At 40.5% G+C, this 14,528-nt stretch overlaps 1 protein-coding gene across 11 annotated transcripts in view; it reads right to left on the minus strand.

The window, feature by feature from the left end:
- LOC129775605 (apoptosis-resistant E3 ubiquitin protein ligase 1) overlaps positions 1–14,528 on the minus strand; it is a 125,450-nt gene that overhangs the window by 22,229 nt on the left and 88,693 nt on the right. Inside the window, exon 1 of one of the 11 annotated variants that reach the window (XM_055780546.1) lies at positions 8,424–8,535. The exons of the other annotated variants lie outside the window; for them this stretch is intronic. Within the exon in view, the coding sequence (XP_055636521.1) occupies positions 8,424–8,484 (61 nt within the window). The 5' untranslated portion in view covers positions 8,485–8,535. Of the gene's footprint in view, positions 1–8,423; positions 8,536–14,528 lie in introns of those variants that run through there. 11 annotated transcript variants of the gene reach the window in all.

Here is a 14,528-nt window from a genome sequence, read left to right on the forward strand (position 1 = left end):
TTCAACGTGTTCCGGGAAGCGTTGAGCAAATTGAAAATGGATAAGCTCCTGAATCGTACGTTGGAAACAGCTTGCAGTACGGAATCTGCATGCGGTCATACTAATGACTTGCAAAAGCACTCTTCTACGCTGATATGATTATTGTTGTAAACTTTAATTCAAGCCATAAACGTTATCAATGCATGAGTGCATGAGTGGGTGATGTTTTATCTTCACTGTGGTCATTTGCGCCCGACAACCCACACAGCTTTTAGAATATAGAGCCTTCTAAAATTTAATTTTATTGTTATTTGTTCATGCCTCATCTGTTCGTCGTCAGCCGCCCGAAAGGGTTGCGACTTCGATGCTCACTGCAACAGTGGCGGAAAAGTTTCCTCGGAACATTAACCGTTATTGAGCTGTTAGATACGGACCAGAGTCAGCAGAACGTGAGCGTTGTCTACTGAAAATCGGTGTCATAACTCATTTGCGACATTTATGTCATCCTGCTAGCATTCCGGGTTGCATTCCACCGATTCCATTCCGTGAACCACTGTGGTGTAACCGCTGCAATGGCCAACGGCAAAGGATAGCGCACCGTGACTGTGTTACATTTTATGTTTTATGACCGAAATGAAATGCACTGCTTTCATTAAATTTTAATTGCCACGTGAGGATTCTTTGTTGAGACCATGTGGAGTACTGAAGCGCTACTAGGGAAAGAATTTAATTGTAATGAATACGGTTCCGCTTAGCATTATTCCCCACGAGAAATACAATTGCTGATTACAGTTGCATTCTAATCAGTGTCGAAAACCGGAAACGTTGCCCTCGCGTGCTTGCTTTATGAGAAATGTACTTTTTATAGCAATCACACTATGACTGAGGGCGACATTCGTCACGCGACGGATGAGAGATGGCCATTTACCGTTTTGCCCCCATTCCGCTTTTGTGGGGGTGAATAATGCTTTTCGTTTTGTTCTGTAGCGTTTTGTAATTCTCTCTACTCGCTCAACGCTGCAAACAAGCTGGGTACCGCTGCCAACAAAAACCCACACCCCTGCTGTTGTACCGAGCTTGAATGATCCGCAGGAGGCAAATCCCATCATCCGTTGGAAGCATTCCAATCGCCTCACAACAAATTACCGAAGCCTACTACTCGTCACCCAAACTCTCACTGGGCATTACATAAGCCGACGATGACTACGCGGTTTGGCAGGTTGTCAACGCCAGTCTGCCTGCATGGACTGTTGGGGAAGTTCCTAAGCGCAAACAGGCTCCGCAGCGAACGATGGGCACCAATCAGCCTCATCGTGTATTGGTCCAGCAATTTAAACATTGAGCCAAGTGGAAAAAAAAAGTCGAGTGGAGGAAAGAAAATTAGAAAAGCTCACTGCAGTGGATTGAAAGGACAAATTGTCGACAATTGAAACTGTTGGGTAACGCAGGACTGCAGATAGAAAGCGGCCAGAGAACCGATTGCCTTCGTCCCATTCGAAGGCATGCGACGTTGATTTCGTTGGTGACTCGTTAGCATCGTATATTTACATTTGGAATACATTTTATTGTTATGATGATTCTAGCATTAAGGTAAATTTATCCCAGTTTGATATTGACTCGTGTCTTCGTTATTCGAAAGAACATTCTTCACAAATAGCGAACGACAATTCCGAATTTGATTCCTCAATATGCTGGACAAAATAATCTGGGTATATTCAACACAAGGAACATCAAAAGGTAATTTTGAGCGGTCAAATCTCTCTGCCGGCTGAACGAGGTAATATAATAAACAATTCTTTAGAAAGATATAAGGCCTACAAGTAATGTGTGTTACTTATTGACCCAAAAACCTGTTTAAAAAAAGTTATTTTAGAAACAAACTATTGAAATCTCAAAAATTTGTACACATTCTGTCAAATATATACCGGAAATAAGTAATTAAAGTAATTAATAATTAAATTAAAGCTCCCCACTGAACATTATTATTTTTTTTGTATGTTGGTACCACTGTCATTGGTCTTAATGCCAATTCAGAGCACGATCTGTCGTTTAGTTTGTTCAGAGCGTCATTAAAAACAAATTTACATTTATTTGTTTTTGATATGGTGTTATTTATTCAGAATTCGTTCCGGAGGACCAAACGGCCAGTAAAAAGTATTAGTTTGGCAGTGTTCCCACACGTACAGTTTTATCTGGAAAGGCCAAAATGTTTCGTTTTTTTCGGTACAGATTCTGTACGATACAGATTACAGATCTTAGTGATAGTCCAGATTTTCTGGAGTGATAAATTAATAACACGCAGAGCTGGTAAAACAAACGAGGCAACGATTGGATTGCGATTATTGAATCCCCAAGGCTGCTGCAATGTTTAACCCCATAAACATTCCCAATTTAACAAGCATCAAGCGTTTCCAGGTTTTTATGATATGGAATGAAAACTGTGCTTAAATACGGAATTGCTCTGTTAAAAAATCTTTGTTGGACAAAAATCGGCAGCATGGAAAGGAATGACAGTTCGCACGCTTCGCTATCTACCATATAGCCATTTCATGCCAAACCAATATAGTGGTTCTCAGATTTTCGTAAAAAGTGGTAGTTTTGTTCTTTATCGCAAAACATTAGACTCGTATTTTTTTTTTTTTTGTTAGGGTGCCCATTTTCATTTTAGGCTGATCCGAAATATGGACTTTTCACCCTTTTTTCCAAAAATGACATTTTTCAAAAATTCATAACTTGTGAACTACTGAACCGATTTAGACGGTCGGCATATCAAACTAGAGCTAATTAGCTAGTCAGTCTTGGAAAAATGCTTCGCTTGCAACAATTCCAGGTTTTGGTTTCGTCATTATTTATTGTATTCGTTTTTTATAGTTTTCATGGTCTCAGGACCAAGAGCGCTATATTTTTTTAAATTTTTATGAGGATTGCTGAGGATTTTTCACATAACATATCTCGAAATTAGGAAGGCGTTTTTTTTCGTTTTTGAGTTATGAATTTTCAAATTTAACCGATGGTCCAAAAAATAATTTTTTCCCATTTTTTCCACTACAAAAAATTATAACTTTTGATCTACTGGACCGATGCAGATGATCGACATATCAAATTAAAGCCAATGAGCTGGTCTTGTTTCAAAAAATATTACACTCTGAATAAAAATGGATTTTGTTTTCGTAATTGTTGATTATATTTGTTTTTTATAGCTGTCATCGTTTCGGGACCATATCTTTTTATATTTTCACCTGAAAGCTGAGGTTTTTTCACATAATATATCCGAATACCAGAGAGGTGTCGTTCTTCGTTTTTAAGATATGATTTTTCAAAATTAACATGTTTTCAGTTTTCGTTCAATATTTCTATGTGACTATGCGACAACTTCAACATGACAGTTTTAAATACAGGGGAAGCAACTAGGATAGCCAACCCTCCTGCACGGACAAGTATGCTAGACATATCACTTTGCTCTTCTTCGTTATCCCTGGATTGCACGTGGAAGGTTATCCAAGATCCCCACGGTAGTAATCACCTGCCAATGTTTTATCGATCGCCAATGAATCAGGTTCTCGTGAGTCAGTCGATATTACGTATGACCCCACGAAAAATATTGACTGGAGAAAATTTGCAGAAATAATATCTGAATCACTTGTTTCAATGCATGAACTCCCTCCACTCGAAGAGTATAACTTTACATCGAGTTTTATTTACGAAAGCGCACGTCAAGCTCAAAAGAAACGTGTTCCTGCTACCACTTTCCGACGTCGTCCTCCATCACTTTGGTGGGACAAGGAGTGTTCAAAGGTCTACCTTGAAAAATCATCCGCTTTCAAAAAATTCAGGAAAACTGGATTAGTGGAATGGTTTCGAAAGTACCAAGCTCAAGAAGCCAAACTAAAAGGTCTGATTAATGCAAAAAAGCGTGGATATTGGCGGAAGTTCGTCAATGGTTTGTCAAGGGAGACAGCTATGAGCACTCTTTGGAATACGGCTAGGAGAATGCGTGGCTGGAACCATACAAATGAAAGTGAGGAATACTCTGACCGTTGGATTTTCAAATTTGCAAGAAAGGTTTGTCCTGATTCCGTTCCTGCACAAAACGTCGTACGCGACATTCCGCTCCAAGGCGATTATGAGAATTTTTCGATGGTAGAATTCTCAATTGCCCTCCTCTCATGTAACAATTCAGCTCCGGGGTCGGACAAGATTAAATTCAACTTGTTGAAGAATCTTCCCGACTTGGCGAAACAGCGTTTGCTGAACTTGTTCAACAAGTTTCTGAAGCTGAATATAGTCCCACATGACTGGAGACAAGTGAGAGTGATAGCCATACGAACATCCAACAAGCCAGCTTGCGATCACAATTCGTATAGGCCGATTGCAATGTTATCCTGTATTCGTAAATTGTTAGAGAAAATGATTCTACTTCGTTTGGACAAGTGGGTTGAAACGAACAATTTGCTGTCAAATACGCAGTTTGGCTTCCGCCGAGGTAAAGGGACGAACGATTGTCTCACGCTGCTATCTTCTGGAATCCAAATCGCATTTGCTCGCAAAGAACAAATGGCTTCCGTTTTTCTCGATATCAAAGGGGCATTTGATTCAGTTTCCATTCAGAAATTCTCTCAGAGAAACTTCATAATCGTGGACTTTCGCCAATTCTGAATAATTTCCTGTACAATTTACTCTCAGAAAAGCACATGTTTTTCAATCATGAAGAAGATTTCTATTGTGTATTGAATTAGTATTTGGTTTAGTTGAAATTTAGAATGTTTTCGAACATCTACCAAATGAGTATATATATATATATAACTGCCTATTGACTATATATATATATATATATATATATATATAAATATATATATATATATATATATATATATATATATATATATATATATATATATATATATATATATATATTAATTTTAGATAGTTTCATTTATTCGTGTATTCAGCACGAATCGACATACTGCTGATAAACATACTACTGTCAAAGTATTTGTTTAGAATAAAGTCTTCTGACTTCGACTTCCAAACGTGACACACCTGTTTTCATTAGCTCCGAATACAATCTCAGTTGATAAATAAATCGACAGTTTTCCCTCGGTGAACAGGGATTGTTTAATTTCAAGCTGCAAATCTTCTCGATACAGTTTTTTGGGCCTACCACAAGGCTCCTGCCTAAGCCCCCTCTTGTATAGTTTTTACGTCAATGATATGGATGATTGTCTAACTAGAAACTGCACGCTGAGACAACTTGCAGACGATGGAGTTATTTCCATCACGGGTACTAATCCCGCCGTTCTGCAAAAACCCTTGCAAGATACCCTGAACAACCTGTTCACGTGGGCTCTCAAGCTGGGTATCGAATTCTCTACGGAGAAAACCGAAATTGGGGGGCCTCCATAGCCACATTGGTTGCGCGTTCGCTTAGTAAGCGATCGATCGTGAGTTCGAAACTCAGGGCCCTCATTGACCATCTTTGTGTTGTTACAGAATAACTACGTCCACGCAACAATCATCAGCGATGGAGATCGATCCACGGTCGAAATATGATCGATTCATTCATACAACTGCTCTGCTCTGCAAGACACATCGGGCTGCTGTTCTATAAATAACTCTACAATGATCAATCAACTGTCTCCGCTGTCCGGTCTAGCTGGATAATGGAAGAACAGATAGAAAACTCTTACGCCTAAATGGCTGCTACTGTGTAAATGTGTGTGACATATGGAATGGTAGAGAAGGGAATACTCTAACGCCTAAAAATGGCAACTGTGTAATGTGCTAATTATAGATATGATAAATATGTGACATGTACACGATTAAAATTCGGCTCTGTTACAGCTAAAATGACAATGAGCCTGAAATAAATAAATAAAAAAAAAACCGAAATGGTCGTTTTCTAGGAAGCATGTATGTATTTTGACTCTAAATGTACCTGGGGAATACACACTGCGTATTTGAAACAGAAATGCCAGCAAAGAACCAATTTTCTCCAAACAATAACCGGAACATGGTGGAGCGCACATCCAGGAGACATCATTCAGATGTACAAAACAACGATATTATCAGTGTTAGAATATTGCAGTTTTTGCTTCCGATCAGCTGCCAGGATTCATATTCTCAAGCTGGAGAGAATACAATATCGTTGCTTGCGTATAGCCATGGGGTGTTTGCATTCGACACATACGATGAGTCTCGAAGTCTTGGCAGGAGTACTCCCGCTTACTCTTCGGTTCACAGAATTATCCTACAGGTTTCTCATCCGTTGCAAGATCATGAATCCATTGGTGATTGATAACTTCGAAAATCTACTCCAACTATAAAGTTTTATGTCTTTATACCATGAGTACCTTAACCATGAAGTGCACCCTTCACCGGGCATCTCCAACCAAGTTTGCTTCCCATACTTATGCAATTCCTCTGTCAATTTTGATCTGTCCATGCGCAGAAGATCCATAGAATCCCAGATCATCTACGCTCCGATTATATTCCGCCGATATTTTCGGCAGAATATGGGAAAGTTAGATCTGATAAAATATTCTTTACTTACGGTTCAGGCATAAACGCTGGCTTCGGCATCTTCAATGAAAATTCCAGTGCCTCTTTCAAACTCAAAGATCCTTGTTCCGTGTATGTCGCTGAAATGGGTGCGATATACTATGCTCTAGGGATCATTGAAACACTGTCCATCGACCATTATTTTATTTTTTCAGACAGTCTCAGCTCAATAGAGGCAATTCGTTCAATGAAAGTTGATAAACGCTCATCTTATTTCCTAACAAGAATAAGACATCTATTGAGTGTTTTGGTCGAAAAATTATTCAAGATTACCTTAGCATGGGTTCCGCGGACTCGCTAGCTAAGGTGGGCGCTTCAGAAGGCACACTTTTTGAAAGGCAAATAGCCTATAATGAATTTTTTCACATTCCTCGTCAGGACACACTCGTTAGTTGGCAGCGCATGTGGAGTGAAGATGAGTTCGGTCGCTGGTTACACACGATTATTCCTAAGGTTTCGACGAAAGCTTGGTTTAAGGGATTGAATGTAGGTCGTGATTTCATTCGCGTGATATCTCGGCTTATGTCCAATCACTACAACCTAAACGCGCATCTCTATCGCATTGGGCTCGCAGCAAACAATCTTTGTGATTGTGGCGATGGCTACCACGACATCGAGCATATTGTCTGGTCGTGTATCCGGTTCCATGCTGCTCGCTGTCAGCTCTCTAGAGCACTGAGAGCAAAAGGCAGACAATCGGATATCCCCGTCCGGGATATCTTAGGTAGCCGTAACCCTGATCTTCTGCTTCTTCTATACCTGTTCCTCAGAAGCGCCGATGTCAACGTTTAATGATGTTTCCTTCGTTGTGTCCCTGTTATATATCCCTCCTATCCGATCTATAAACTTTTACTTAGTCGCGGCAATACATACACACACTCTTTACAGATACACGGGCCAAAGGTTGTGCAGTCAACTGATCATTCAACAAGAGCCAAAGGTTGTACCGCTCATGACAACTCTACACGAGCTGATGTTTGCGCCGGCTAGTGACCATTCTATCCTGGATTCCTCGAGTCCAGAAGATGCACCACGCTAGATATGGGGTACAGACTAGGGGGGCGTTGCTGATTAATGGTCAGCTGCATCCCAATAGGAAGTATCCCGTGTCGGGCACAGGTACAGATCATTGAAGACAGCAAGATCACAATTATGAAAACACTTGTAATACTAACCTCGAGCCAACCGCGAGTAATCGGTTACATATTACTAACATAGTTATAAGGCAAACATTGTCGAAATATTGAACTCCCGGCCCCGTCAGGTTGACGCCATATGAGCCTTAATAAAAATATATATTTTGGATAAAAAAAATAAAAAAATAACCAAAACCTAGAATGTTTGTAAGCGTAGCATTTTTCCAAGAATGACTAGCTAATTAGCTTTAGTTTGATATGTCGACCGTCTCGAAATCGGTTCAGTAGTTCAAAGTTATGAATTTTTGAAAAATGTCATTGGGAAAAGAAGAAAAAAGTTGATTTTTCGGACAGCCCTAAAATAGAAATGGTCACTCTACTGAAAAAAATATAAAAATACGGGTCTAATGTTTTGCGATAAATAACAAAACTACCACTTTTGACGAAAATCTAAGAATCACTAAATCGGTTTGGCATGGAATGGCTGTATATATATATATATCGAATTTGAAAATATTGATTTTCTTTAATTCGAAAAAATGACTTGAACTTATTAGTCACTATATCAGTACATCCACCACATGTCATCGAATAATCGAAATAACGTCTCCATACTCTAAACTACATCACATAACCCAAGAAATGAGCATCCAAAGCATAAGTCTTCTTTTCGTCAGTTTCGCATCCATACAACAAGTATTGCAAAAGTTCCCCCGATTTGGATGTAATCCAAAACTATCACGTATTTACCTTTTGCTAAGCGAGTTAGTTTCCGTTCCGCCGCAACCGGCAACACGATGAAGGATGTCATCGACAACCCACAACTAAACTAAAGCACTCGGAGATCGAGCTGCACACGAACAATTCAACTCGTCGACAGAAACTGTCTCTGTCGATGCGGAAAAAACAAGTATTCCTCAAGTCCTAGTGCTATCTTCTCTAGGCCACCAGGCCTATGCGGTTGACCACAAACTTCATTGGCGTCATTCCCCCAAGGAGACCAACCATTGCTGCTTTCCATTCCCCTGCATTGGGACACAACACGGAAAATAGGCAAAGATCATGAAATATTCAAAACCACATAGGAATCGGCCGCAGTCAGTTCACTTGTGCCACTACTGTCTGTTCCCTGGGCTGAATTGAAACTTCCCAATCAATAGTTGGTGGGTGGGAAACGAAATCGAATGTCGCTGTCCGATGTAAGCGGACAGGGTGGATAGTTCAGGAACAGAAATTAACAACGAGTCCAATTAAAATCCTTTTTCCCCCTCTGTTCTCCGCCTTCCTGCGTACTGCTTCTACATTGACCGCACGATGATTGATCGATATTTATTTACCAGTTCGCAGGTATAAGATTCTCCCTTCCCGCTCCAAACAAAGTATGATTCAGCGGCGATTAGTCAATGGAAGCCTTGCTAGTGCGCTGCCACTAGATGGATTGATGTGCTTATTCGTTTTCCACGTCGCTTTCGATTGCTCTGGCCGTCAATTACGATGAAATGGATCATCGTCGCCACAAGGAAAAAGCGAAATGAGTCAGTCTCGTTCGCAGGACGGTTAAACGATTCCGAGAAATTCTCACATCATCCTCCCGCATCAATTACCACCTCACGGACGAGCGTCGAGCGTCGAGCCGATGATGCTTTAATCCTACCGCTATAAAGCCAGATGGATCTCAATCATGCAATATTTACCACACGCCTCCGTCCCATGCTGCACGCATCTCACGCGGAATGTTGAAAGAAGCCGTGATTAATAGGCCCCGAAAATGACGGCTGGCGCTCGGTTCCGCCCCGGTCTAATTGTGCAATAATAATTTAAACTCGAACCGAACCACGTCTTTGACTTACTCTACATAAAACAAAATACACAATTTGTTCCTCCATCTGACATCGCGAGCAAATTTTTCATTGAGATACACGAAAGCATTCTTGGCTCAACTCCATCGGCCTGAACGTGAGGGACACTGAAAGCCAACAGTCGTTCAGATAATTATCGCCCGCGCTGCTCGGTGTTTATATTTATATACCTTTTGCACATTTTGGAGAAATTAACCTCTTCGCGGATCGACGGGTTGGCCTTCCCAGACTCACAAGCGCCAAAACACGGCAAATTGGTCGCACTTGTTGTCGAACACCTGTTAGTCGGATCCGAGCTTCGGTTGCTCATGTCCTTCCTCTGGTATCTGTTGCGTGACAAAGAGGCACTTACTCGCGATAGATCTCCTGCCTTGACTCGGCAGCTCCTCTCGGGTGGCACTTTCTCCGGAATGCAACGTTTTCTCGACTTTTCACCGAATTAGTAATGGACACATGCTGAGCGCGGTAAAGGTCAGAGGTTGCTGCGTGCATTCGTGTTTGCCTCGATGTCTGCTGGTGAGAAAATGATGCATTCTGTCTACAAGCCGCCGAACAGCAGGCTGGCAGCAAAGGCGGGGAACCATTTCCCGTTGACATGGCATTGTGTTGTCGGGATTTTAGGCTGTAGGTCAAGATGAGTGTACACTTTCCCATAGCGTGCAATTGATTCATTGGAAAAGTGAAAAATGCCACGGAGGTGAATCTTGCTGCGACCGGGACACAGCAAGCGCTATAACGAATGCATCTATGAATATGCAAACGGAAAGTGGTTAAAACTGAATACAAATAAGTGAGCTAAGTGCAGACTCACTTGAATTATCGTCCAATTTTGAATGAAACAAAGTAACCCATATGGTGTATGGTTTATTCAGTAATGGATCAACATTTGTGTGTATTTTGGATTTAAATTGATGTTTCGAAATTCTATTATCGCTCAACTGTAGATTTTTCTTCATATTCTCAGTAATAAATAAAAATACTAATAATTCATCTGTTGAACTGTTTCTAATGAGCTTTCTGAGTTTTCCAGTCTCCACAGCCCGGTCTGCTGAACAACAAAAGAACAGAAGGAATACTTATACGCCAAAAAGGCTACTAACGTGTAATATACAGGGTTTTCCATTTCGGGCTCCCGAAAGTATACAGCCCTGCGCTGACAACCGTTTGACATAGCTGTCAACCAAAGCGTCATATCGTTAGTTGAATGTCTGCCATTTTTCAATATGGATCGTTTTAGCATCACACAACGTGTTAATTTTGTTAAATTATACTATAAAAATGATGAAAAACCGGCAAATGTTTTTCGAGCATTACGGACGGATTTTGGTCGTCATGGACGGCCTACAGAGCACACAATCGCTAATGTAGTGCGTAAATTCGAACAAACTGGATCCGTAGCGGATATTGTGAAACCTGTGCATCATCGTAATGTGCGTTCGGCCGAAAATATTGCTGCTGTTGCTGCCAGTGTGGAGGATGACCCGAATGTTTCGATTCCACGGCGTGTTCAGCAATTGGGCTTGTCAAACACATCATTGTGGCGAATTTTGCATTTGGACTTGCACCTACATCCATATAAAGTCCAACTGGTACAAAAATTAGAGCGTGGTGACCATGGAATGCGTCGGGCATACGTCGATTGGGTGAACGAACAACAGCAGCAAAATGCTGAATGCTGTACATTTTAAAAACTTAACAAAACGATGAACGTGCGCAAGATGGAAAGAAAAAAGTGCAAAAAGTGCAAAATGAAAAATTCGGTAAAAAAAACTTGAACTGGTTCGTTCGGGACAATGTGTTTTAGTATACAAGTCCTTCAAGCACGTTTTAAATTTCTCTCATATTTTAAACATATACATATACCTGTATTTTAAACATATATATATATATTGAACACGAAGGAAGTCATCATCAAATTCACGTCCAAACATGCTCCTGATATTTGCCTGTAAAACGAGCTTGTGCTTAGGTTGCAAGTTCATTTGCGTTCTGAAATACGCAGGAGCTGGAATGATAATATACTCATCTTCTAATTCAATTCAAGAGATAACAACGTATTTACATAGCTAAATAAAGTGAACTAGAATAATGTGATTGAAAAAGAATTTACGAAATATTTGGTTACCTATGTCCATGGCGTATCAAAAAAAATTCAGGAAACTTGAGATGGGTCGCGAATAGGATTGGGCGATCTTGAATCTATATTCAGAAGATCAATATTTTCCATTCCGATTTTTTGGATCGATTCTTTGTTCTTAAGAAATTCGCGAAAATCGATCTTTCCTTTTCGATCTTTTTTTTTTTTTGATCGTAGGATATTTTTGTAAATTAGTTTTTTAGCGAACATTGATTTTAATTGGATGGTGACAAGGGGTATTTTTGCTACATAAATGAAGACTGATACCAGAGGAGAATCGATCATTCAGGCCGTGGAACATTTTTTTAAACCGAGAAAGCTATTCCATGGAAGAATGATTTGGATTCGTTGATTTGGATTTGGTTGGTCGTCACAGTGGTTTTACAGCTCACGACTGCGTGAGGTACTGGTCATTCACTGCGTGACAGACAGCATTTAGTAGCAAAACATCTGAATCCTTGATCGCATCAGTCTTCACTATATGTTATAAGTGCTATCAAAACGCATCGAAGCAATTCTTTGAACACTCGATTGTTTGCTCTGTTTTATGAGAAAAATGACGAAATCTTTACCTGGTTATTTCTACACGCTGGAGCTCGCTGACTATCCTGAGGCTCTTAGCAAAATTTTCAATTTTTTTTTCTTGAACTTGTGTTTCAGTTGCAGGTTGACGATTTCAACTCGATTGAAACAATATCGATAATATCGGCCTTTCTGACAAAACTTTAAAAACAAAATTTAAGCAGAAAAGAATATTCACAGTTTCCGCATTTCAAAAAATCATCACAAAAACTTCAAGACCATGCTGTATTATCATATGTCACTCACTTGGACGCATTACACAAAGATTTTACTAAGATGTTTTAGGATTTTCAAATTTTTCAAATTCAAATGCCATAGTGATAATGCAAGAAAAGTTGAATATCATCAGCACAGATGAGGAGCACAGCCAAAGTTAGCATAAGTTCTGGTTACAACGCAACATTGAAACACAGAATCCTGCGATGTGGGACATTTCTGAAAAATATCTTCTCGTTTTCCCATCATAATACTTTGTCGATAAAGGCTTCCGTCAGTGAAAAAGATCACAAGCGCGTAGTTAAGCAGTTTAGACGTGATCCGAGAAGTTCAGTCCGGGATGTCGCCAATAAGCTGAATTTGTCAAGTTCATTCGTCCAGCGGACCAAGCAGCGGGAGGGCCTGCGTACATACAAGGTTCAGAAGGCTCCTAACCGCGACGAAAGACAAAACATGGTGGGGAAGACGCGAGCCCGGAAGCTGTACACCGAAATGCTGACGAAGCCGCATTGCCTGGTAATGGACGAAGAAACCTACGTCAAAGCGGACTTTCGTCAGCTGCCGGGCCTGTTGTTCTTCTCCGCAGAGGACAAATTCAGCGTTCCGGAGGAGATTCGCAAGCAGAAACTATCCAAGTTTGCCAAAAAGTACATGGTGTGGCAAGCGATCTGCTCTTGCGGAAAGGGCAAGCGCCCTTTCCGCAAGAGCAGATCGGAGCGGAAAGCGGAGCGCCCCCTTCGTGATGACCGGCACGGTAAACGGGCAGGTTTACCTTAAGGAGTGCCTACAGAAGCGCTTACTACCACTATTGAAGCAGCACGAGGGTCCGACCATCTTCTGACCGGATCTCGCTTCGTGCCACTATTCAAAGGACGTGTTGGAGTGGTACGAAGCCAACGGGGTCACCTTCGTGCCAAAGGAAATGAACCCGCCCAACGCGCCGGAGCTTCGCCCAATAGAGAAATATTGAGCGATTATGAAGCAGGCCCTCCGGAAGAACCCAAAAGTTGTCAAATCGGAGGCGGACTTCAAGAGAAAATGGATTTCTGTTCAAAAAAAACTACAACCTGACGTTGTACAGAACCTTATGGACGGGGTAAAGAGGAAGGTGCGAGCATACGGGCTTGGGCTCGAAGTATGAATAAAAAGAAAATGCCAAAAGTTGTTTAATAGTTTTTATTTTACTGTCTAAAAATTTCAAAAGGATCGGTCTACTGGGCGAATTTCTACAGCGTTTTTTCCGTGATGCAATTTGATGTGACACACCCTTTATTTTGATATTTTGGTAAATAGTTGCGGATAGATTGGTTTGCGATTTGAATGTTATTATAATTTGTGAGTAATTTTTATTAATAATTATTAATTACACTTGATATTTACAAAATGTTATGTCTATTTATTTTGTTGAATATGTGACTTTAAACACTTTTGGCTGGTTTGTCACATTACTTCCAATTTTTTGGAATAATGTCGGGAGTGTGAATTGAGCTCGTGACCTTTTGCGTGAGAGGTACGGATGTTACCACTACGCCAGATCGCCTCCATCAGAGAATAATGTCAAGTTTATTCATTTAACTAACTGCAATGTTTTTAAATTAATAATTATTCAGTAAGAAAAAAAACTAAAGATAGTGTTTTCGAAGAAATTTGGCTATGGGGGTCTGAGGTACGACTCCATTCTGGAAAATGGGTCTCTTGCCCAAAATAGTTTGAGAACCCCTGGCCTAGAACAAAAAAGCACCACCAAGCACGAGATCAGCGCCAACATTAGGAATCTGACCAAGATGTTCGACACGTCACAGAGCACGGTGTACAGTGGGGAATCGCTGACCATCAGGCAAAAAACTAAATTGGCGTCAACTGTTTCGTGATATTTTTCTTCCTTGCTATAATATTCAAGTCCTTAAATCTCACAATTCCCAACTTTCTGGAAACAATTCAACAGAATATTTCAGCAATCACAACGGAAACGTGATCAATTTGAAAATGACCTTGTAGACTGGCTTAAGGAATATGCTATACCACCATCTCAGGAATAACCACACTTGTTTTAAAAAAGAG

The sequence above is a fragment of the Toxorhynchites rutilus genome, chromosome 3, assembly GCF_029784135.1.
Source record: "Toxorhynchites rutilus septentrionalis strain SRP chromosome 3, ASM2978413v1, whole genome shotgun sequence".
NCBI classification, from domain to species: domain Eukaryota; kingdom Metazoa; phylum Arthropoda; class Insecta; order Diptera; family Culicidae; genus Toxorhynchites; species Toxorhynchites rutilus.